Below are 25581 nucleotides of genomic sequence, written 5' to 3'. Positions count from 1 at the left end.
CTATAACCTTTGAGATGGTGCAGTATGACCTTTGCTGTCCCTGCACCACTAAAACCATGAATCATCACTTCCATTTCTGTGTTTTGTAAACGGCCCCCAGAACATCTTGCTTCCACATTGATATATATAATGCATTCTTATCAGTTTCCATGACTTTTGTTTCATTACTTTTACATTCAGATTAGCTGTTTATATTTTCTGAGGGCACCTGCTATGGCTTGTCAGAAACTTTTGACATTTCTTCTTCTTTTCGAGACAGCTTTTTGAACGTCCTGAGTCAGTTTGAAGTTCTGATTTTGGTGTCCTTGAGAAAATTTTTACCACATGCCTCCCCATGAATGTTGAAGAATGTTGAATCAGTCAACATTCTTCAGATGTTCCCAATGAGTTACCAAGGTTTAGCTCTTGTTTTCAAGCTCTCATTTTTCCTGCAATAATATTTGTATAGTTCAGTCAACACTATTTCAAACAGCTACTAGACTTTGATTCCTTTTAAAACTTAAGTTAATATTTATTCTCAATCTTATATTTTTTCCCCTGCTCAAAACTAACTGGTGATCACTTCCTTTTTGAAATCCCTTGTATACTCTTATAGAGTGAATACGTGAGAAGATATCATAAATTCTTCTATGTAGTACTCTAAATATGAATATATGTGCATCTTTATGCTGGAATATGGTATGCCCACAGATTCGACACTTCTGCACATGTCTAAAGAAGGAGAATTCATTCCGATAATAGGGTAATCGATCGTATTGTGGGATGAGTGTTTATCATTACACGTTGGAAAATTAACTATTCTTTTATGATCATTGTCGTTTTTAAAGTGGTAACTATTTTGCTTGTATAACAGTTGGAAAATTTTATGTGAAAATTTTCCAAATTATAAAGCACGTGATTGTACGTGTTGGTGACCAATTCGCCTTATTTCTTTCTCCCCTTCAACATGAATTGACTATTCTTGGCAGTCTGCCAAGGAGAGCTCTCACTTATGTGGTCAGACTATAGTAATGAATAGTTCATGCCCTATTAATATTAGCCATGCTCTTTTCTCCAGATTTCTGTGTGTCTGATGTTCATTTCTCACGCTTTGTGTTAGTGCTTGTGTAGCCTTTTGGAAATGACATTTATCTCCAAGGTGCTTTACTAACTGAAAAAAGACCATTATAGCTCTGATTCTTCTCACCAACTAGAGAACTTTTTATAGTGGGTTTTTTTTTTGGCAAGTTTCCAAGTTGATCTTTGACACAACAAAAAGGTTTTTTCCTTCTCCCAGAAACTTTTTTTAACCTTTGAAAAAAAAAAAAAAAAACCCTCACTATTTCACACAATATCATAGTCCTTTTAGGACTACAAGATGTATTTGAAGTTGTCTATTATACCCCCCCCCCCTTGATACTTATAAAATCAAGTACTCCTGAACTCAGCTAACAGTAATGTTCATTGCTCTTCCCAAAGTTAAGTAGGGCTAAAGGAGCTTTGCCTTTGGGAATAAAATCATTAGAGGATTTTATTTAGTTATTTTTTTTATTTCCTTTATTCTAGCTACCTTTTCTTGACACATTTCTATACTTCCATACTAAAATTTTTGTGGGACCACAAAAATAAATTTTACTAATTCCTAATTTTTGTCCATATTATTACTTAAAATTGCCTTCTATTGAAGAAGCTTAATCTTTGTGTCTAGTGTATATTAGAGCTACTCCTCCTTTTCCCTGAATAGTAGTACTAATTATTTAGCAGTATCTTGCCCATTTTTGTCTCCTTGATATGGTATATCAAATTCTTGTAGCAGTTCTATCACTTTTCCATTGATACCTGATATATTGATGGTATATCAGGTACCTATTTCAACAGCTGCATTCTCAAATAGCTGCTCATTGTTGTTAATTATGAGGTGACCACAAGAAGGTAAGGATTGAACAGTGGTTCAGAAGCCCTGTTCAGTTCTCCACACTTTAGACTATGCAGGGGGGGGTCTCTTCTAAGTCATCTAGCTTTGATCCTTAAGGAACCGGCTATGAGATATTATTAGTATTAGTCAGGAATTTCCAAAGTCATACCTCTCTAACTTTATCATTATGACTGTACTGAGTTTAAACTGAATAAAAGGAATAAGCAACTAATTTCAATAGTTGGATTTGATTCATGATTTAGATGGTAGATGATTTTCCTATAACGTATGAAAAAAATTCTTAGATTATCTAATTTTAGCTTTACCACTACTGATGTGCTACATGTATGCAATTTTTTTTTTTTTTTTTGGGGGGGGGGGGAAATTATCATTTAAAAAATCAAGTTAATAAGGAATGGTTTATGCAAAGCAGAATACTTTACTTTCTTGAATTAATATACATTTATTCTATATCTTATTATTATACAATATTTTAGGTATATTCATACATAATTACAGTAACTATGTACAAATAACCACAGCATGCAAATGATATACATATGTACAAGTAGTTTATAGACTTAGATTTTAAAATGATATAAAACTGAAGTATTGCCTTCAAAGTGAAGTGGGAGTGTTTTTCCAACTTCTTTGGCACCAAGATATGCAGCACCGATGGCTGAAGAACTGTTGAGCCTTAGTAGGGTATACTCCTGTAGTTTGGATCCCATGGTAGACACAAATCCTATACAGGAAAAATTTCATATATTAAACTGACACGTTTTTGATAATTTTTATGGTTTAGTCTAGATAACTAGAATTATCAGAGGATGCCATTAGGAAGACTTCCTGGTGTCAAGATAAATCATCTCCATTTCTGAATAAGAGAGTGACTAGTATGCTAAAGAGGGCAAAACTGGAATATGAGAAGAGATTGGCCCTAAGATCCAAAGAAAATCCTAGGGAATATTTTAGCTATGTGGCTAGTATGAGGAGAAATGACTGTGGGATAAAAATGGCAATAGAGTGACTGATGCAGAGGACATAGTGGAATTGTTCAATGAACGCTTTACTGGAGTGTATTTCATTCTGGAGGAATAAATTTTAATACTAGAGGGATAGAGCAGGTTCGAGGTTTAGAGGTGTAGGAGGAGAGTGTGTTCCAAATATCGAGTACTCTGGATGTCAGTAAAGCTGTGGGACTGGATGGTATTTCACCACGAGTTTTCAGAGAATGTGCTAAAGAACTGACAGCGCCTTTGACCTGGCTTTTCAATGAAAGTCTGGCTGCAGGAAAGGTGCCCAGGAAATGGAAGGAAGGTAAGATAGTGCCATTGCATAAGGACAGTAGCAGACTGGAAGTGTCTAATTATAGGCCAGTTTGTATGTCATCAGTAGTTGTTAAGATCTTGGAGAAATTAGTGAGGGACCGTATACAGCATTGGGCAAAAGAGGGTAATGTTACCTGTGAGAGTCAACATGGATTTGTGAAGGGACGCTTTTAGCAATATGCTAACCTATTATAATAAAGTTACAAGAGCAGTAGATGAGGGAAAGGCATATACTGTCATTTTCTTGGACTTAGCAAAGGCATTTGACAGAGTGCCACATGATAAGCTGATATTTAAGTTGCAGCACATGGGTCTGGGTGTCAGGTTGGTCAACTGGATTCAGGATTGGCTGTTTGATAGGTATCAGAGAGTTGTGTATGGTGGAGCAGTTTCAAGGAGGCAGAGGGTTACAAGTGGCGTCCCACAGGACTCAGTACTAGGACCTATATTGTTTAACCTTTGTATCAATGACATTGCCAGTGGATTGCAAGGGGATATTCAGTTGTTTGCGGATGATGCGAAGCTGGGAAGGATTATTAGTACTAGTGCAGATGTGGTAGCCCTGCAAGAGGATTTGAATAAGCTAGATAGATGGGCAAATGAATGGGGGGAGTCAGTTTAATGCAGCAAAATGTAAGGTCTTGTGGTTTGGGAAACATCGATGGCATGCTGCATTCTCTATGGATCACATTATGAAGGAAAGCGGTATTAAACCTGATATCAAAATTGGAGATGTTAATGTCAGCTGTTTGCTTTATGCAGATTATTATACTTCTAAATAAATCTGCTACAAGTCCGCAAGATTCCCTGACTAAATTGAATCACTGAATGTGAATGGTATGAAGGTCAGCAAAATAACAAGACAATGCAAATAGGCAGAAGCACTGAAAATATCAACTGCATTGTGAATGGAAAACCTATAAAACAAGTAAAACATTTCATCTACTTAGGCACGATTTTTACAAGATGGTAAATTAAATATGAAAATAGACAACAGAATCAACAAAGCTAATATGGTAGGAAGTCAATTGAATAAATTTATATGGAATAAGAGAGATATTAGTCAAAACTAAATTAGCTTTATACAAGACAGTGTTCAAACCAATTTTAATTTATGGATCTGAGAGCTGGGTTAGAAGTAAAAAACTTGACCAAAGACTAGAGACTGCAGATATGAGAATCCTGAGAAAGATTAGGGACGTGAATAGATGGCCTCAATGGCAATATCATATTAAAAAACAAGGGTATTAGGAAAGAATTTGACGTTGTTATCATCCAAGAATATGTTAGCAGAGCTAATCTCAGGTGGTATGGTCACGTAAACAGAATGGGAGAGGAAAGATTAGCAAACAAGTGTTCTCTGTCAGGTTGGCAGGAAAAAGAACCAGAGGAAGACCAAGATATAGGTGGATTGATACAATAAAAAATGCCTTAGAAGATAGACATATAAGATCAGATAAAGTTGGAGTCGACAGGTAACAGATTGATTTGGAGGAAAATTGTAGATAGGAAGTTAGTACTATATGAAAAATTTACATCATTACTATCATACCCTGTACACCCCTTGAGGGTACATGGCAGGAATTTGATGATGATATGAAATTTGACCTCTGCACATTTTCATATACCTGATTTACGATTTCAACATAAATTTCAAAAATAATAATAACGAACTGTAGTGTGTTTATAAACTGCATATAAAGTGATATTCATCTCTTTTCCCTATAATGCTGTAAGACTTATTTTCATTTTCACTTAGTTCCACTGCATAAAGGAGGTTCCAAGACTACTGTTGCAAATTACCGACCGATCAGGAGTCGTTGTCAAGGTCTTGGAGAAGGTAGTCAAGAGGAAAATACAGGAATGGATAGATGAAAATGGGATAATGTATGGTGGGACAGCATGGTTTTGTGAAGGGTAGTTCATGCCTCAGTAACTTGCTCACATTTTATAACACAGTGATGGCTGAACTGTATAAGGGTAAAGGGTTTACAGTGATTCTGCTGGACCTTGCTAAGGCCTTTGACAGGATACCACATGGAATTCTAATTGGCAAACTGCAGCATATGGGGATGGATAGGAGGGTGGTTGATGGAGAGATATCAGATAGTAGTTTATTCAGGAGTAGAGTCCAAAAGACGGCCTGTGACTAGTGGTGTGCCACAGGGTTCTGCTCTTTGACCACTACTGTTTAATTTGTTCATTAACAATATAGGAAAGGATCTGAGAGGAACTGTTCATTTTTTTGCTGATGATGCAAAGTTGGATAGAGCAATAGTGAATGCACATGATGTCAAAATTTTGCAGGATGATTTGGATAGTTTGGAGGACTGGGCTAAGGAGAATGGATGTCAGTTTAATGTGGCAAAATGTAAGGTTATGCATTTTGGGGTGAAAAGATTAACAGCAGTATACCACATTGGTGGAACTGTACTCCAGGAGATTGACGAGGCCAGGGATTTGGGAGTGTTGGTGGATAGGGAGTTGAAGTTTAAGGGACACATTGCAAAAGTGGCTAAATCAGCTCATCATATCATTTGGTTACTGAAGAATACTTTGACGAGCAAAGACAAGCAAGTAATTGTTCCTCTGTATCGAGCCTTGATAAGACACCATCTTGACTACTGTGCTAAGATCTGGGCGCAAAGGTTTCTTCTTGATGGGGAGGAGGTGGAGAGGATCCAAAGGCGAGTGACCAAGATGATAGCAGGTCTATGGAATGAACCTTATGAGAACAGATTGAAGATCTTTGGGTTGCAGAAATTGGTTATAAGCAGAAAAGGGGATGATATGATTGAGACATTCAAATTACTGAAGGGTTTCTATAAGATTAATTCAGAGGATATTTTTGGGAACAGGACCTGGTGGTGGGAGAACTATGGGCCATCCATGGAAACTGGGCAAGAGTGTGGTTAGCAAGGGTGTTAGAGCTAGGTTTTTTTACTTGGAGAATGGTGAATGAGTGGAATAAGCTGTCAGAGTCTGTTGTGGGTGCCATGACTGTGAATGAGTTTAAGGCGAAGTGTGATAGAAACTGTGTGAATGTTGAATAGTTGTTCTTGACGTGTTGTTAGAGCCTCTCTCGATGAGTCTAAGGACTCCTTGGAGTTGCCCATAATAATAATAATAATAATAATTTATGTTTCCACTATTTCACTGAATGCAGAAAAGGAGTGTAAGGAAAATTTAAGATAAGCTATTATTACACAGATTAAAGCAAAGGAATAAGTAATTAAATGATTTATATTGATTACATTACCTTCTTTTAATAATGACCAGCTCTTAAAAACAGAACCAACACATACAATTTTAAGTCCTCCATCAGCTTCTAGTAAATCCTAAAAGGGGGAAAAACCCTCTGTAATAACTATTTAGATTAAATAAGTACTTGCTTATGCCTTTAATATTTCAACAACTAAAGGGCTAAGTCTCAATTCTATTTTCAATTACTCTTGGAAGAGAGTGAAAAAATAATTTTTTTTCTCCAGAATTATAGCTATTTGCTACTTTCATCTATCGAATATTGAAAGTTTTTTTCACTTAGTTACACTGTAAATTGAAGATGTCAAGAAATTATATTCTTGATTTCATGCTTTCTCCAAGTGTAAGAAAACAAAAGTTTGCACGTGAAATCACTTCACGACTGGGCAACTTGTATATATAGGCTAGTGACTTCACATCAGTTACCTTAGTATCCCATAATGGATATGCATTATGGGAAGGGCCACTACCCAGACCAGTTTCGACCTTTACTGAGGTCTCATCAGTGCGAGCAGACGAATAAGTGATACCAAGGTTGAGACCTCAATAAAGGTCAAAACTGTCAGGTTAGTAACCCTTCCCATAAGGCATAGTGTTATACATGTCTGTAAGGATATGCACATTATGTGATACTAAGCCAACTGAAATGAAGCAAAGCCATTAGCCTCTATATACAAGTAGCTCAGTTGCAAAGTGACTTCACATGCAAACTTTGTTTACTTCCACTTGGATAAAGGATGAAAACAATATAATTTCTTGGCATCTTTAATTTATCTATTGAATAATATATGATACAGGATCTTGTGAATAATTTTCTGTTGTAAGTACCAGTTTTCATGCATAGATTCTGAATGAATAGATTCAAAAAGTGACTGCCAATATTCTGGAAGTAATTGTGAACTATTTGCAATGGGGAAAGACAACCAAGAATTGGAAGACTGGCAAGTAGGTTTTCCACTTCTGCTTCTTGCCACTTCATGTTTAAAATAATGCTGTGGTGAAAGTCAGACTAGTAAGAATAAAATATTCTCATTGAAAAGCACCAAAAATCAATACAAAACAAAGGAAGAAAACACAGATGGGTCTAGTTTCTTAGAGATCCAAGCATTGAGGAAATTGCAAAAAAGTTTCTGCAACTGGCTACTCATCAGCATGTTTGATAAGAGAAAAAGTAAATACATGAAGCAGTGAAAAAAAAGAACTAAAAACAGTACCCAGATTTTTATTCCAAATTGTGAACTGATGATAATTAAAAAAAAAAAAAACCTAGCAAACAGATAGTGGAAAGGATGAAGTTATAACAAGAGAAGAATTAGAAATTAGTTTAAAGGAAGCAAACAATGGAAAATCACTTAAGCACAAAATTTTTTTTATGTATATATTATCTCATACGTGAGCAGTTAGAAGATCTATAAGCATATCAGTGCCACATAGGAGGGTGCAGACTGAGAGTTTTTTTTTTTTGAAAAACTGCAGGTTGTAGTTGTTTGGGACAACTGGTCCAGAAGACAGTAGTAGATGGAATAAAAGAGGAAGAGGAGAAGCAGGTTTAGTGTGTTTGCAATTACACAGTAAAGGATTGCTGGGAAGCTGCTGCACTTGTATTAATAGTTGTAACAGAAAGTGGAGGAATGTTGGTTGCTTGTTCAGCAGAGCAGTGGCTATTGAAGCACTTGTAGAATAGACAGTGTTTATGCCAGAAGAGACCAGAGATAAATGTTAGTTCGAGTAGAGATCTGATCTTGTTTGGCTTGATCACTGAGGGCAAGAGAAGGTGAGCTGAGATCTCTTTGGCAAGAGAAATGGGCAAGATTGTGTTTTTGTGATCAGATTGTCTTTGCCTATTAAAAGATGGTATATAGATCAGTGTTTATGGCACCAATTGTAGATTATCTTGAAGCTTGGGATGTCAGAGCACTGCAAGGTTTGTCAAATGAGTAGATATGAATGGAGTGTAGTATTGCCTGCAAAACTGTGTATAGGAGCAGTGGTGATTGCGAGTAGGTTGTTTATGAATAAGAGAAAGAGTAGGTGATAGAACCCTGAGGCATTAGTGGTGAACTCAAAGAGAAAGAAACCATCACACCTGACATGACATGAAGTGAATGACCAGAAAGACAGAAAGCTGACTGCCCGATTACAGAGGATGGCAGGTAGACCAAAGGATGGCAATATGTTCGTTCAGTAGGCCTTGATGCCAGACATGGTCAAAAGCTCTGGAAATGTGAAGAGTGACAGCACGAGTTTCTCTGAATGTTTTCATGACATATGTCTAGTGGTGGGTGATGTAAGCTAAGAGATCAGCTGTGGATCTTGAATGGCAGAAACCATACTGGTGGTTTCTGCCATTCAAAGAAGTTTATCTTTTTTGGAATAAGCTGAATATGTGATTTGTTCCATGCACTGAGATAAATACCAGCTATGTATAATAGATTATAAATGCAGGACAGGTATTAGCTTTGGAGAATGTTTGAGAACAAATGGAGAGATGCTATCAAAATCAGAAGAATTTTTAGTGTCAAAAGTTATTTAGTAATTTTGTCTTTTTGTTTAAAAACTACAGGAGGCATATGATACTCATAATTCTGGTATGGTAGCACATGATTTTCCTTGGTCATCTATATATAGGAGTTCGAGGAAAAAAGTAATGCTAGGAGGTCAGCTTTATTTTTGGTGAAGAAACAGTAGTGCCATCAGGGGTGTGTGTTGGAAATGTAGGTGAGCAAAAGTTGCATCCAACAGCTTTACAAGGGACCAGAAGACACAGCTTTCATTTGGACAGGAGGCTGGTTTTCTGCTGTTGGATTTTATGAAATCAGATTTAGATATGCTGATGACTGTTTTGCATTTGTTGTGTGCTTTGGTATAGGCTGAGTATGAAACTGGGATTCTTGATGTCAGCCACCTGCGGTAGTTGAATGTGGATGAAGTTTTGCACGGCAGTGAAGATAATGTCTGATGTGTTCAGAGGAGATGTTAGAGTTGGATGAGCAGACCAAGGAAAGGAACAGTAGAAATCCTGGAAGTCATCCCATTTAGTACCTTTCTAGTCACAGAGGATGCGAGGTTGGGAGTGGTTTAAAGAAGAGCATTCTGTGAGACAGGAAAATTATAAATATGTAGGATAATTTAGAGGAAGAGAGACATTGTTTTAAAATAAAGTTTATTCAACAGGAATTTCATCAAAAGAATGGAAAATAGTGACAATAGTAATCCCCCCATCCTCTCTCTCTCTCTCTCTCTCTCTATATATATATATACAGTCATACCCCAAAGTTACGCGGTAGGTAGGACCAACAAAAAGCGCGTAAGTCGAATTCGTGTAACTCTGGTCTGGGTATAATTTTCCATGTAATTTATATATACAAACATACAATTGGGACCAAAGGTTTACAAAAACACCTATATTTTTTAACAAATATAAACATAATTGTAGTTTTTCGTACATAAAAAAAAAAAAAAGAAAGCTATTTCGATGTCGATGGTTTCATAAAATCTAATGGATTCGTCTGACAGCATAATGTCTTTTTCTTGCCACGCAAAATTTCTTCATAACAAGCTAATGATTTTTTTTTCTTGCTTTGTGGCTACAATTCATTCCTCATTAGAATCTATGTCCTCCAAAATCTATAAACCTTTCGTTTATGATTGTTCGTACTGTGGATTGCTGTAGATCGAACTTCTTTGCTAGCTCACAAATTTTCATTCCGCCTTCAAAATCCTTAATGATGTTGAGTTTTGCTTTCAAAGTCAATGTTTTTCTTTTCTTGCTAGCTGTAGAAGAATCGGACTTGCTTCTTTTGGATGACTTTATTATTTTTTATGTGATAAAATTTTTATCAAGAACATAACATTAAACAATCGCAAGGTTGGTAGACTATAAAATTCGTGTATGAATGGAGACCGTGTGAAACACGTCAGTGCTTGTTCACAGCATGTGCGACACTGGCGAATGCAGCTGGCGCTGGACAGATACGACTAGTGGTGAGGCGTGAAGTGGGACGGGAATACGTACATATAAGAAACCGCGTAACTCCGGATTCGCGGAAGTCGGGGTATGACTGTACATATATATATAAAGGAAATTCTAAAAAACGGTATAAGCATTCTGAATTCCTGTTACAAAATAAGATTCGATTCTGGAAGCACACAGAATAGTTTTAGAAAAGGATATTCATGTATATAGATTCAGATTCTTTAAAATTAATAATAGAAAAAAATAGAGTATGATCTAGAAACATGTATCACATTTAATTTAAAAAAGCATTGGATAAGATAAAACAAACATTTTATTTAACATATTACAAAATATGTTAAATAAAATGTTTGTTTTATCAAACATTCTAAGGGCTATTATATGTTTATATGAAGATAACAATATATACATACACAACTGAACTACATCATCCTGGAAAGAAATAAACCAAAGTGTTAGACAGGGATGTCCCTTATCTGTAAATGTATTTAATATATATATTTAATATATTTAAATAAAATAAAATGGAAAAACTATCCAGGTATTAAACTATTCTCCAACATGAATTTAAACACTAATTTTTGCTAATGACCAGGCCAGGATAAATGAAAGAAAAAGATATAAGGAGATAAGCCAAGTTTATTTTTCTAGAGCACCCTTCAATTAGAACATGTTTTTTTGACTGCAGCTCTAAATTAAATTAAGAAAGTATTAAAAATCAATGAAATGATCATACATTGATAATCACTGCCTACTTCTGCAGATACAATCTTTAGAAGTTGAAGTCTAAATTGTAAACATAGATAGTGATGAATGAATAAGGGGCAGTTCGACCCATTTCCACATGCACCATGCACTGTACCTTCACCTGGGGTTTCACAGCCAGAGACCAACAAGGGTACCGATGGTGATGGCCAGGCATCACTAATGACGACTTGCATGGGTCAAGGAACATCAGCCTTCGACAATAGACGAAAATGGACCCTCGACAGATGGAAGAAGATTGTTCAGAGTGATGAGTCCTGTTTCCTGCTGCCCCATGCTGATGCTCGAGTTGGCATGAAGCTCTATCCCCTGGTTGCACAGTTGGGGGTTCAACAGGCCAGTATTAATGATAAGTAAAATAGTGAGAACTTCATTGAAACCAAAGATGATATTGGGATTTGGAATGTAGATTATGAGGATAGATTTAGATTATATGCATAGCAGAAAGAGGAGTTGATATGAAAGAAGTCTATAAACTTCATATTTTGTAGGATAGTGGGTGATTAAAGTTGTTATAAGAAGGTGGGGAGAGGACAAAGGACATCCATGGAAGTTAAAGTTTGTGTAAGAAAGGGACAAGAGCTAGATTTTTTTCTCACAGAGTAATGATGAGTGCAACTACACTGATGTTCAAAAGCTGAGGACAAACTACATTTTTACCTCCATATGAAAAACTTTTCATAACTACAGCCAAATGTGGACATAAATTTATTGCCAACATACTAATAAATTATATTACACAAAAATGTGTTATGAATTTCATACAAATTGCAATACGTTTATGGCAAAAGTTACAAATTTCGTAAGTAAGTAATTAAGGAATTAATGGAGAGACATTTCATTATGGAATATGTCTACTCTGAACTGCAATGTAGCTCTCACGACATCATATCGTGCTTAGCACCAAGTGATTCAGGAGTTCTCGAGGCAAATTGGCCCACTCCTCCATTAGAGGAAGGATAAGGCCTTGTTTGCTTTCTGGAAAGGAAATTTTGAGCAGTGATGCATTTCCCTATAGCAATGTATTCTGTTGAAAATCTGGGGAGTGTGCTGGCCACTCGATTAATATTCTTCTACAACATATCTCGATTGCTCGTATATGATGTGGTGTGGCATTGTCATCCATAAAAATGAATTCTTCACCTACAGCACTGCAGAACAATTGAACACGATGTTGAAGAACTTCATTGCAATATTGTTCACCAGTCATATAATCCCTTTTTCCAGCACTTGTATCTCACAGCATCTGTTAAGTATAATGCCTCCCCACAACATGGCCCCAGCACCACCATATCCATTCCTTTCAAGAACATTCTCGTGATGGTAAGCAGTACCACTTTCATGCCAGATCAAGTGTCATCTAGAATTAGAGGGAAGACTAAAATTACTTATCTGTAAGAAGTAGATTAACCCATTGTGTCTTGACTAATTTTTATGGATACAACACCACCACCACTAAAAATGTGCTATACAATGAGCTATGATAGGCCTACTTGCCACAGTTTGTCAAGATACCTGTGATTGAATGGAGCTGACTTTGTAAGTTGATCTGCCATGGTGCATCAATTATGTCTACTGTTATAACAAAAAAAAAAAATCTGCCTTCATGGTAGTGTAAAATCTCTCATGATAAGTGACTTTGTAACTTATGTTCGGTTTTACATTTTTTTTATTATTATTTTATTTAGGAGAATGCACTCAGAAAATTGTTATATTTTCTGTAATATTGTATTCAGCCTTTGTTAGAAATAATGTGACATATGACATCATCAAATAAGTTAAAGTAGCAAGTCTAATGCTAAAACTAGTGAAGATTTCTGAGAATTGCCATAACTGGAAAATTCCAAAGACCTGTGAAGAATGAAGTCATCATATCCAGAGGTCTTGCATTGACCTCTAGATATGGTGACTTCATAATTGCCATGGATAAAGAGCTCCAAAGATGCACGAAGGATAACATCATGCCCGAAGGTAAATACATCACCAAATTCGAGAGACACGTGCATATATAAGGCAGCTCGCCAGAAAGGAATTTTAACTTAGGGTTTCCTATCTCTTCCCTGACCTGAGATCATGGTCATGCAAAATTTTGCTGTCAGGAATTGAAGGAGAAGTATCATTTGTCATTTACCTGGATCACCTACAGGTTAAGGATCCAATAAGGAAAGGCAAAGTCAACTACTCGAACAAGGAAGAAATTTAGCAGGAAAACAGAAACGTGTCAGTAAGTGGAAAGAAAAGAAAAAAGACTTAAATGTGTACAAAAGTTTGATGTGATAGACTGTCTGCTGAACAAATATTGTAAGTAGTGGTAATATTGAACAAGAGTACAGGCAACCCTCGGTTTATGCCTCACTTCTGTTCCTGAAAAAACGGGCATAACCCAAATTGGCGTAAAACAAACCCAATTTTAATGGGAGGTACAAAGTTATGTTCCACGCAGTCAAAAAATATGCACGTGAAGTATGTGTAACATTATTATATTTAAAGCTTTGATAATGAATACATATATATTTGTTAAAATAAAATTATTAATAACGAAAACAAATCAAAATTATATACAAAAAAATATGAAACTTCGAAAAGATATTACATATTTCTATGTTGAAGTTATTGGTTTTGGATCACCTGCATTTTTTTTGAAAAAAGTATCTGGTGTTAACTGCCTAGATTTTCTTTTTCTTTCTTTAAGGAGTTCAGTGTAATGTTGAATAGATGCGATTACACTCCTTTTTACGTCTGTACTCCGTTTCCAATCGTGGTCCATTTTGAAGAGTTCATCAGTCAATGTCTCTATGCTAGCAAGGATACATTATAAATCAGCCGTTTTTATATCTCTTAGAGGACCTTCTTCGTTTTCTTTCTCCTACTTTGGATGTTGACTTAATTGTTCGACTAATTCTTTTAAGTCTTCATTGGCAAGCGGTTTATCATGGCTCTCTAAGACTTCTGTCACATCTTCAGTTGTAATATCGTTCATTCCCACCTCTCGCGCAAGCTTGGTAACGTCTTCAATAACGTTCTCCTCTTGCTCTAATTCCTCTAAGTTGTGCATAAATGCTGGATGAAGTTTTCACCATGCTCCTTTTAAACACTTGCTGACACGTCGTTCCAAGCTGCCTTGATGTTGTTAATGGTCGTCAAAATATTGAATGACTGCCAGTAGTCCTTAATAGTTTTTCCTGAAGTGTTCAAGACTCTTACCATTTCCATAAATGTTATACAGAGGTAATAGGCTTTGAAGATTGATATAATCCCTTGATCCATCAGTTGCAAAAGACGATGTTGTGTTTGGAGGCATATAAACAACCTTGACATCCAATGGTGTTCTTACTTCAGCAAGGTTTTACAAGCTCTGTATTACTAAATCTTGGTATTCTAGCCTAGCTCCCACTGATGAGGCCTCAATAAAGGTCGAAACCGGTCTGGGTAGTGGCCCCTTGCCTTTAATACAAAACATCATACATCCCCCTTCTTGGAGATGTGTTTTGGCATTAAGGGTAAATATTAAGATTAGTGATCGGAGCTTGCCCCACCTTTACCATGAGTTGTCCTGGTCTTGCACTACCTGTAGGATCAGTTAGACTTGCATCAATTGCAGGCGCAAACTTGACTTTTTGTCTGTTTGCTTACTTGGGAAATGGAGTAAAACCAAGTTTAAAATTGCTTGGTATCTTTAACATATATATATATATATATATATATATATATATATATATATATATATATATGGCGGCAGTTGAGAGTTAAGACAGCCAACCATTAACGATATTTAAGTAAAAGAGAAATTAAAGACAAAGCAGAGTAGTGGAAGTATGTAGTACAACAAAAGGCACAGCCGACAAGAATACTGAACATATAACCACAGCACAGCATTTCTGCAGTCAAGTGCGGACGACTTCTTAGCAAACTTATGGAACACAACCTCTCTGGCAATATCAGTAATTCCGTCGCCTTCTTCAAGCTTTCCAATAATTCTTCCCCACGTGAAACCATCTAGATGTCTTCAAGATATTATAAGATATCCAAGTTTACAACTTTATTCTTTCATGAAAAATGCTTTCTTCAAATACAATTCACTCAGCACAGCTTTTTATTCTGCTGAGTGCTTGCACGTGCGATTCAAAAATTTGAATGTGTATCTGCTTTCTACTAGAAATCGTCAGTTATACAAATTGCCACAAGGTGATTCGTCTGAATTTGAGGTAATATTCACAAATAGTGTTCGTCCTTAGGTTTTGGACACTAGTAAGTATGAATAAGCAGGTCTCTGCTAATAATAATACAGAACAGAAACAAAAGATTTACCAGTAATGAAAGATAATGTGGAACTATTGATTAAGAAACATAAATTAGATGAGGAGATTAGCAATGCATGGAAAAAGTCTAAAATATCAAACTATTCATAGAGTTAGAAGGATGAATGAAGTATGCATGAAGGATAATAAAAGAAGAAGAATGACCTTACTTGCCTGACAATAGCAACACGACACAATGGAAAACAGCAACAAATACATTTATTCTATCTATACTTTGCAAATATATTTAAATGAGGTATCCTTAAAGATGTAAACTAGAAATAACTGGAAGGAGACCTTCAGATAGGCTGTAAGGAATGTGGATAATCTATTAGAGCTTCTGACCTAATGTCCAACCTCACCATGTGGTAATCCTGTTATTAGGTATCTGCTTAGATAGCAAACAAATGAGGATAGGCTGACAATTTGGAACTTACTAAACCGAATCCTGCATTCACTTCAAAATAAACACAATGATACATCATGATGAATTGTCATCCCAGCTGGAGTACCACCTAGTTAAACAAATACCCCCTCCCTAGCTGTTTTTATCAGGAAACCAGTGTGAACAATGAAAAATCAGCCAGTGGCATAATTGACTGTCAATATAAATTATTGATCACAAAAAGTATCATGTCAACATAAATGGTGTTTCTAGAACTAAAATAGGTGAGATGTTCTAAATAACTATAAATAATGGTCAAGGAAAGGAAAGGATAATCATACTAGTCGAAACACTAAAATAAACTATGTAAATCATAAGCAATTTCAAGGAGTAATTTCAAAATGGGAAATTAGATGAGACTTTCTCTAGTCCTACAGAAGGTTCTAATAAGAAAAAAGTGGAGGAAGTTTTCAAGTCATTAGACAGGGTAACTGACAAAGAAAATGGAAAAGTTGACCCTTGTTGGAGTTAAAACAGCAGAGTAGGAAGTGAGTCACAGATCTAGAAATGTTTCAGGAAAATCTGGAAGGGCAGAGCTAATAATAATAATAATAATAGTACATACCTGCTGAATTCTGTTCAAAACACACACTACTCATTAGAAACATCGCATTACAATATAAAGATGTTCATAAATTCACATGGAGATGACACAAGAAAAGCATTATTGCTATGGTATTGCTGATAGTGATATCTTCATCCTTGTTCAGGACATAAGAGTATAAGAGGAAAATGAATTTCATATTAAAAAGAAAAATATGTGAAAAAGTTTTGAAAATAAAGTTGATCAGCTGTCAAAAGCAAACTGTTGTTTCCCATAATATACAAAATTAGTGGAGGAAAAAAAAACAAGAACCAAATACAGGCAGCCCTCATTTTACAACGGTTCAATTTACGGCGATTCACAATAACGTCGGATGCATGCATGAGCTTTCTTTCAAAGCACGCGCCAGTTGTATCAAAGCTTTGTAAAAAAGGAAAATTACTTTCTTATTTTTTACCTATCAGTGTCTTTACCACTCTAGTGTTTTAGTATTTACCGAGCTACTACGACATATATGTATTAAATCTAGTTTTACTGTTGATATACGTATTTAAATTGATAAAGTACGTAATTACATACCATGTCTGATAAAAGAAGTGCAGAAAAGTTAGCACCAAGTTAGCAGAACTTGGTGTTAAGAAGGCGCGGAAATCAATCACACTTGAAAAGAAGATGGAAGTGATTCGAAGAATGGAAGATGAGCAGACACGTGCTAATGTCTGTAGAAGTATGAACTTATCTCCATTGACTGTTACCACAATTATGAAAAATGCAGATAGAAAAAAACAGTCTACACAACAATCTACAGCAGTACTAAATGCAAAACATGTAAATTATAGCAGGAGTAAACTTCATGAAAAAATTGAAAAATTATTATCATTATGGGTGGATGACTTGAATCAGAAAAACATTCCTCTGTTGCAGGCTGTTATAACTGAGAAAGCAAAAACAATTTTTGAGGATTTTAAAAAAACAGATGGAAGCGAAGAAACATCTTTAGGAAGCAAAGGTTGGTTCATGAGATTTAAGTCTCGAAGTAAGTGCCATAGTGTCAAATGATGTGGTGAGGCAGCAATTGCAGATATTGCGGCAGCGGCTGCTTCTCCTAAAGAATTTCAAGATTGTGTAGAACAAGGAAGTTATTCTCCTGATCTCATTTTTAATGTTGATGAGACTGGGCTCTAGTGGAAAAAATTGCCATCGTGCACCTTCATTTTCTATGAAGAACATTCCGCTGCAGGTTTTAAAGCTGCAAAAGATAGACTTACACTTTTGTTGGGTGCAAATGTCTCCGGAACTTTGAAGCTTAAACCAATGTTGGTGTACCATTCACAGACACCACATGCCTTCAAGGGCCTAAAAGCCATTATTCCAGTTTATTGGAAATGGAACAAGAAAGCTTGGGTTACACAAGATGTTTTCATAGATTAGTACACAAATTATTTTTGTCCTACTGTGCTTTGCTTCTGTAAAGAAAATGATTTGCCAGCCAAGGCATTGCTTCTCTTGGATAATGCTCCTGGACATCCTCAAAAACTTGCTGAAGTAAGAACACCATTGGATGTAAGGTTATTTACATGCCCCCAAACACAGCATCGCTTTTGCAAACTGATGGATCAGGAGATTATATCAATCTTCAAAGCCTATTAAAGACTACTGGCAGCCATTCGATATTTTGAAGGGCATTAACAACATCAAGGCAGCTTGGAACGAAGTGTCAGCAAAGTGTTTAAAAGGAGCATGGCAAAAACTTCTCCCAGCATTTATGCGCAATTTCGAGGAATTAGAGCAATAGAAGAGAGTCATGATAAACCGCTTTTCAATGAAGACTTAAAAGAATTAGCCGAACAATTAAGTCAACATCCAAAGGAGGAGAAAGAAAATGAAGAAGGTCCTCTGAGAGATATAAAAATGACCGATTTACAGCGTATCCTTGCAAGCATAGAGACATTGACTGATGAACTCTGCGAAATGGAGTACAGACGTAAAAAGGAGTGTAATCGCACCTATTCAACCTTATACTGAAATCCTTAAAGAAAGAAAAAGAAAATGTAGGCATTTTCTTTTTGCAGGTGATCCAAACCAGGAACTTCAACATAGAAATATGTAATATCTTTTCGAAGTTTCATATTTTTTGTATATAATTTTGTTTTGTTTTCGTTATTAATAATTTTATTTTAACAAATATATGTGTATGTATTATCAAAACTTTAAATATAATAATGTTACACATTCATGTGCATATTTTTTTTGACTGTGAGGAACATTACTTTGTACATCCCATTAAAATTGGGAGGCGTAAACTGAGGGCATCCTGTACTTGAAGACCAAGTGGCAAAATCTGATAACTGTCAGATTCAGCCAGGGGAAGTGTGCAGCAAAGCTGTCTACAAGGAAAAATATCAGAACTTTGTGGACTCAAGAAGTGAAAGAGGGCAGTACTGGAAAAAAATTGCCGAGAGAGAAATTTATCTAATTTGTTTTATTTCTGTTTTATTATTTTTATTTATCTTATTTACACACAACTTTGCTCTATGTAAAATAAGATGAATAAAATTAATAGACTTAAGCATGACGATATAAAATAAATATTATGAAGGTGACAAGAAAACTGAAGACAGAGGTCTTTGAGACCTAGAGTAATTATTATTATTAATCAGAGACCTCCAGGGATTCATCAAAGAAACCACATATCCCACACCAACTGTCATACCTTTTCTTGAATTCATTCCTACTACCTGCACTCACCACCTCCCCAAAAATGCAGTTGATTTTAATAATTATGCACTGTTGTAAGAAAGAAAAATCTAGCTATCACATCCCTTTGATTGCATTCATTCTAAACTTTCACGAATGACTTTTTTTATCTTCTTACCCTTCATAAAATTAAAATTTCCATTTACTGGTGTACCTGATCCCTCCAGAAGTTTATAAGTCTATCATATCACCCTATCTTTCTCTCATTTACTAGTAACTGCAGTCTACAAAATTCTCCATTGCATCCTCTCCACTGTATTTGCATCACCTTGGAATCCTGGACATCTTTGCACATTAGTTCAAATGAGATTGTATCAAAGCTTTGTAAAAAAGGAAAATTACTTTCTTATTTTTTACCTATCAGTGTTTGTTTCAGCACTGTAATTATCCTGTGAGTTGTATTCACAATCTTTGCCATATGGCATCTGAACTTTAACTTATCTCCAAGATCCCTAGCCTCATTAGTTTCTTCTAGCAATCACACTAATGTAATATGACATTGGATATCTCATTACACTTAAGTGCTTAACTTTACATTTACTAACACTGAATTGATAGCTATTTTCATGTCCATGTTTCCAATTATTTAAATCATTCTGCAAGCTGAATGTCAGTCATATTGCTAATTACTACACCTATCTTTTCATCATCAGCAAACAGCTGTATGTCACCATCAAATCCTTCCTGATGTCATTAATCAATCTTTACTAAATGGACAAAAGATTGTAACCTTAAATCTTGATGATTCATCATCTTTTCATCACATGAGCAAGCTGCTCAAACATGACCATCCCTTGAAACCCACACTGTTCTTTGCAAAGCATAAATTCTCTGGTAACCCATAGCTGATTGCAAGCTCTTACCAACTTTTTCAAAAGTGGTGATAATGATTTTATCACAAGTGGTGATAAAATCATTATCACCACTTGTGAGACAGAGATAGGTCGATAATTAGACACATTATTCTTTGCACCATCCTTGTGCACTGAGATTATCATACATTCTATCCACATCTGTGGAATATATAGAGAATACTGATTGTAAAATGTTTGGGCATGTAAAAAGAAGGTGATCCTGATGGGAGACTTTAATTACAGGAATACAAAATCGAAGGAGAAGATAGTGTATGGGCACAAGGAGAGTGACTTTGTAGAATTTCTGAGATAAATATCTTAAGCAGCATGTGACTGAAGCAACTAGAGGCTTTAGTGTTTTGGATTTGGCAATGACTTTGCAAGATGTAGTTGTTAATGAGGTGTTGACACTGCTACCAGTTGGTGAGTGATGATAACTGCATACCAAGAGTTAAGTGAGTAAATAGAGTAGGAGTGAAATGGATGAACAGTGAAATCAAGCAAGCTGTGTTGAAAAAGATAATGCTGTGGAAGGGGTGCAAGACAGTTTGTGGTGATTGGATCCACGAAGAGTATAAAGTGCAGTCTAGGAAGGTGAAAAGCATCGTAAAGAAAAAAAAAAAAGATGTGTTTTGAAAGGAGATTGATTGGAAAGGCCAAGGTTAACTCAAGGGAATTTTTCTGCTATATGGCAAACAAGAGAATAATTAAGGCAGGTTGACACTAATGGATAATCATGGCAACAGAATAACAGCTGCAAAGGATATAGTGGAATTATTGAACAAGCACTTTATCAGTGTATATCATACTGATGTAAATGATGCAGGACAGTATTAGAATTGAAAGTGAAAGAATCAGATGTGTATCAGGTGTTAATTGGGCTAGATGTTAATTAAATGGGAATGGATTACATATCACCACAGTTGGCTATGCCCTTGACCTGGTTATTTAATGAAAATCTTGCAATGGGTAGGGTGCCTAAGCAGGGGAAGGAAGACAAAGTAGTACTACTCCATAAGCATGGTTGTAGAACAGATGTTTTCAGTTATACACCAGTCTGTATCAGTAGCGCACTTAGGATTTAATCTTGAGGGGAGGGAGGGGAAGTTGAGTAGACGATTTGAGAACACAAACTATGCATCACATACGACCTATGATTGAGCATCTGCAATGATCGCAAATTCATAAATAGTATAGAAATAGAAGACACAACACAACAAATAAAAAAAAAAAATGAATTTTAATTAGGAAAAAATTTTTGGAAAATTTTTTAGTTTTTTTTCCCTTTTTCTTTGGGGGGGGGCATGCTCCTTCCCTCTGAGTGGGCCACTTGTCTGTATAACTGCAGTTATGGACATAGCATTCTTTATGATGGTCAGCATGGGTTTGTGAAAGGTAGGTCTTGTTTTAGCAATTTACTTACATTTTATAATAAGGTAACGAGTGTGTTAGACAAAGGAGTATCATATACAGTGATATTGTTGGACTTTGCAAAAGCATTTGATAGATGATAAGTTGATGTACAAGCTGCGGAGGATGGGAATGGATAGTACATTGGCTAGATGGATTGGAGACTGGCTCTCTGAACAATATTAGCAAGTTGTGCATGATGGAGCAAACTCAAAAAAGAGGGTAATTTGTAGTGTGCCCCAGGGTTCTGTTCTTGGGCCCCTGCTGTTTAACTTGTTTTTATAAATGATATATCATGTGGACTGACTGGGGATCTTCAGTTGTTTGCTGATGATGCAAAGTTGGGAAGAATTTTAAGTATCACTACTGATGTTAATTCTCTTCAGGAAGATTTGAATAGGCTTTTCACTTGAAAAAGGAATGGGTAGTTTTAATATTAATAAGTGCGAGGTGTTGCATTTTGGAGTGCAGAAATATAAGACTGTGTACTATATTGACAGTGCTGTACTGTCAATATATGAATGGAGGAAGCAAATGACATTAAAGATTTGGGAGTGATAGTTTAGAGGGCAATCTAACAGATAAGCTTAGGCGTTGATGGTTATTCATGACTTATTTTTCACGGTATTAACAACACCACAAATACTTTTATCAACAAAGATGTTTTATTAATGCTAATATTTCGCTGATTTTAAACTCAGCATCATCAGAGCACAACACACATGTAAACGCGACAGTGAGTGAAACAATATAATTACAAAAGATCTAAAGTCCTATTTTTGGCGCCATCTAACGGGAAAAAAAAAAAAACAGCAGTTATCCAGGAGTTTTTCTTAGGATAACCATCTCCCAAATTTTTGGCAAATTAATGCAACCATATTTGTTAAGGTTGGGAGAATTCTTCAAAGCCATTGCTGACTCAAAAAATAATCTTTCAGATCTATAACGACTTAAATAGCAAATTCGTTTTCCTCCATCTATTCCTGTGTGAAGGAGTGTCCAAAGCGTGGTCTGCCAGTCCCGACTTGCCATAGTAATAGTAGCGAATGTATCTTTCATGTTCTTCCAGGCGGATGTTCACTGATCTTCTGTTTGCCCATAATAGGCCAAGTCACAGTCACATGGAACTTCATACACTCCTGGGTGTGCTAAAGGGTGAAGTTTATCCTTTGGCGAGCGGATCAGAGTTGCCAGCTTGACATGAGGTTTGAAGGTGATGCGAAGGCCATGTTTCAACAATACTTTGGCTATCTTTTCCGATGTACCTCTGATATAGGGAATAGAAATGGTCATGTTGTATTCTTGTGTATTAGGGGAGGGCAGAGTAATGGGCCTATGTAGTATTTTATCTATTTTGTAGGGATTGTAGCCGTTGGCTAAGAACGTATGGCGCAGGTACTGGAGTTCAGTGGTCAGAGCTGTATCGTTAGAACAAATGGCTCTGGCTCTGTGTGTAAGTGTTTTTAAAATGCCGTACTGTTGGACTGGATGATGATGTGATTGTTTATGTAGGTATCTTCCTGTGTGTGTAGGCTTTCTGTAAATAGAAAAAGATAGTGATCCATCTGAAAGGCGGGTGACTAATGTGTCAAGAAATGGTAAACAGTTATTTGATTCTTTTTCTATTTTGGGGTGTTGGCTGTTTAGGTAGGTGATAAAAGCATCCAAAGTGTCTTCCATGGGGCCAGATGGCAAACACATCGTCTACATAGGGCAACCACACTTGTGGCTTGTATGTAGCTGTGGTAAGTACTTTGTTTTCAAAGTGTTCCATGTAATAATTTGCTAACGGGGGAGAGAGGGGGGAACCCATAGCAGTACCATTAATCTGTTTGTAGAATTCCCCCCCATGTAAAGTAACCTGCATTCATGGTAAATTGAAATAATTCAAAAATATCTGGGGGAAATTTAGACTTGATTAAATCAAGAGTGTCTATAAGTGGTACATTGGTAAATAGGGAGGTGGCATCGAAACTAACCATTATGTCTGAATTTTTTAGGATTAGATTTTTAACCTTTTAGATTTTAAAAATCTAAGATTTTTAGATTTTCAACAGTTCTGATGATGCTGAGTTGAAAATCAGCGAAATATTAGCGTTAATAAAACATCTTTATTGATAAAAGTATTTGTGGTGTTGTTAATACCGTGAAAAATAAGTCACGAATAACCATCAACGCCTAAGGCTTATCTGTTAGATTGATGATTCTGCACGGAGAAGATATTGTTTACAAAGCGCGACGGTTCGGTAAGTTGAAACTGAAATTGTCCAGAAAATTGAACCGGTTAGCCTTCCTTAAACGATGCCGCGACAACGATATTATTCCATCTTTTCTGAAATTCAAAGAAAAGTTGCAATCGGCAAAGGCACATCGTATTTATTGACGGGCGAGTTTAGCGCTTCTTCGAGAACAAATCGCCACTACTCGCATAGAGCTTAGTAAGCTAAACAGCTCTATCACAGCTCTACAACAAGAACTAATAAACGTGTTAAATCCTGAAATATGGACTGTCCTACAGCAGCTCGCCGAAGTTGCAGCAAAAAAAGAATTCACAAAAGTTAAAAGCAAGCACCTAAAGAAATTTGAACTACTACAACAGCGCCAACATACAAAGTCCCGACCGCAACTTCGACGAGACCACGTGGTCGTAAACCTATTGTCGGAAACACTCACTGAAGAAGCCAAGAACGCTCTCAGTTTGGGACATAACTTTGCCGTCGTGCCCAAACAAATTCCTAAACTCGAAATGATGATGAAAGTAGAACGGCGTATCCACGATCTTCTGCCAGCAATGGCCAATAACGTGCGACTAGACATAGCAAGTATTATAAACAAGGCTAAGCCTCCAAAAAGCAATATGCCACGTAAGCAAATAACTGCCCTAAAAAAGTTATAATAATAAAAATATTATTATTACAAAAGCCAATAAAGGAAATGCAACAGTTATCATGAATAAAGAAGAGTATAACAGAAAAATGCAAGATCTCATATGTGACAGTTCCACATATCAAATTATACATCGAGACCCTACGATGTCGCAAAAGAAAAAAGTCCGAACATTACTAAAAAAAGTGACATCATGGCCCAAAGAAATCATCAGGAAAATAAAACCAATTCATGTTAAAACACCCCGTATTTATGGATTACCAAAAATCCACAAAACTAACATGGTTGATAGCATAGATAGTCACACATATATACTGGCCCGGCATTTAGCTAAGTCGCTTGCCCCTCTTACTGGCAACTCCTCCACTTTTGTAAAAAATTCAATCCATTTCAAAACACTGGTTAAAAATCTAATCCTAAAAAATTCAGACATAATGGTTAGTTTCGATGTCACCTCCCTATTTACCAATGTACCACTTATAGACACTCTTGATTTAATCAAGTCTAAATTTCCCCTAGATATTTTTGAATTATTTCAATTTACCATGAATGCAGGTTACTTTACATAGGGGGGGGGGAGAATTCTACAAACAGATTAATGGTACTGCTATGGGTTCCCCCCTCTCTCCCCCATTAGCAAATTTTTACATGGAACACTTTGAAAACAAAGTACTTACCACAGCTACATACAAGCCACAAGTGTGGTTGCACTATGTAGATGATGTGTTTGCCATCTGGCCCCCTGGACAAGACACTTTGGATGCTTTTATCACCTACCTAAACAGCCAACACCCCAAAATTCACTTCACAGTAGAAAAAGAATCAAATAACTGTTTACCATTTCTTGACACATTAGTCACCCGCCTTTCAGATGGATCACTATCTTTTTCTATTTACAGAAAGCCTACACACACAGGAAGATACCTACATAAACAATCACATCATCATCCAGTCCAACAGTACGGCATTTTAAAAACACTTACACACAGAGCCAGAGCCATTTGTTCTAACGATACAGCTCTGACCACTGAACTCCAGTACCTGCGCCATATGTTCTTAGCCAACGGCTACAATCCCTACAAAATAGATAAAATACTACATAGGCCCATTACTCTGCCCTCCCCTAATACACAAGAATACAACATGACCATTTCTATTCC

General features: G+C 36.2%; 1 protein-coding gene across 4 annotated transcripts in view; it reads right to left on the bottom strand.

Moving 5' to 3' along the window:
• Positions 1–2343: 2343 nt before the first annotated feature.
• LOC150107258 (N-acetyl-D-glucosamine kinase-like) overlaps positions 2344–25581 on the bottom strand; it is a 235193-nt gene continuing 211955 nt past the window's right edge. For all 4 annotated transcript variants that reach the window (XM_090391104.1, XM_090391107.1, XM_090391105.1 and 1 more), the window contains 2 exons: positions 6485–6563; positions 2344–2639 (listed from right to left, as the gene is read on the bottom strand). In XM_090391104.1, coding sequence (XP_090247230.1) covers positions 2476–2639; positions 6485–6563 — 243 coding nt within the window. In that variant the 3' untranslated portion in view covers positions 2344–2475. The remainder of the gene's footprint in view (positions 2640–6484; positions 6564–25581) is intronic.

The sequence above is a fragment of the Typopeltis vanoorti genome, chromosome 4, assembly GCF_054136105.1.
Source record: "Typopeltis vanoorti isolate ZY-2024b chromosome 4, IOZ_Tvanoo_1.0, whole genome shotgun sequence".
Lineage (NCBI taxonomy): Eukaryota > Metazoa > Arthropoda > Arachnida > Uropygi > Thelyphonidae > Typopeltis > Typopeltis vanoorti.
The sequence above is the reverse complement of the archived record's forward strand: the minus strand, read 5'-3'. Positions and strand labels throughout refer to the sequence as shown.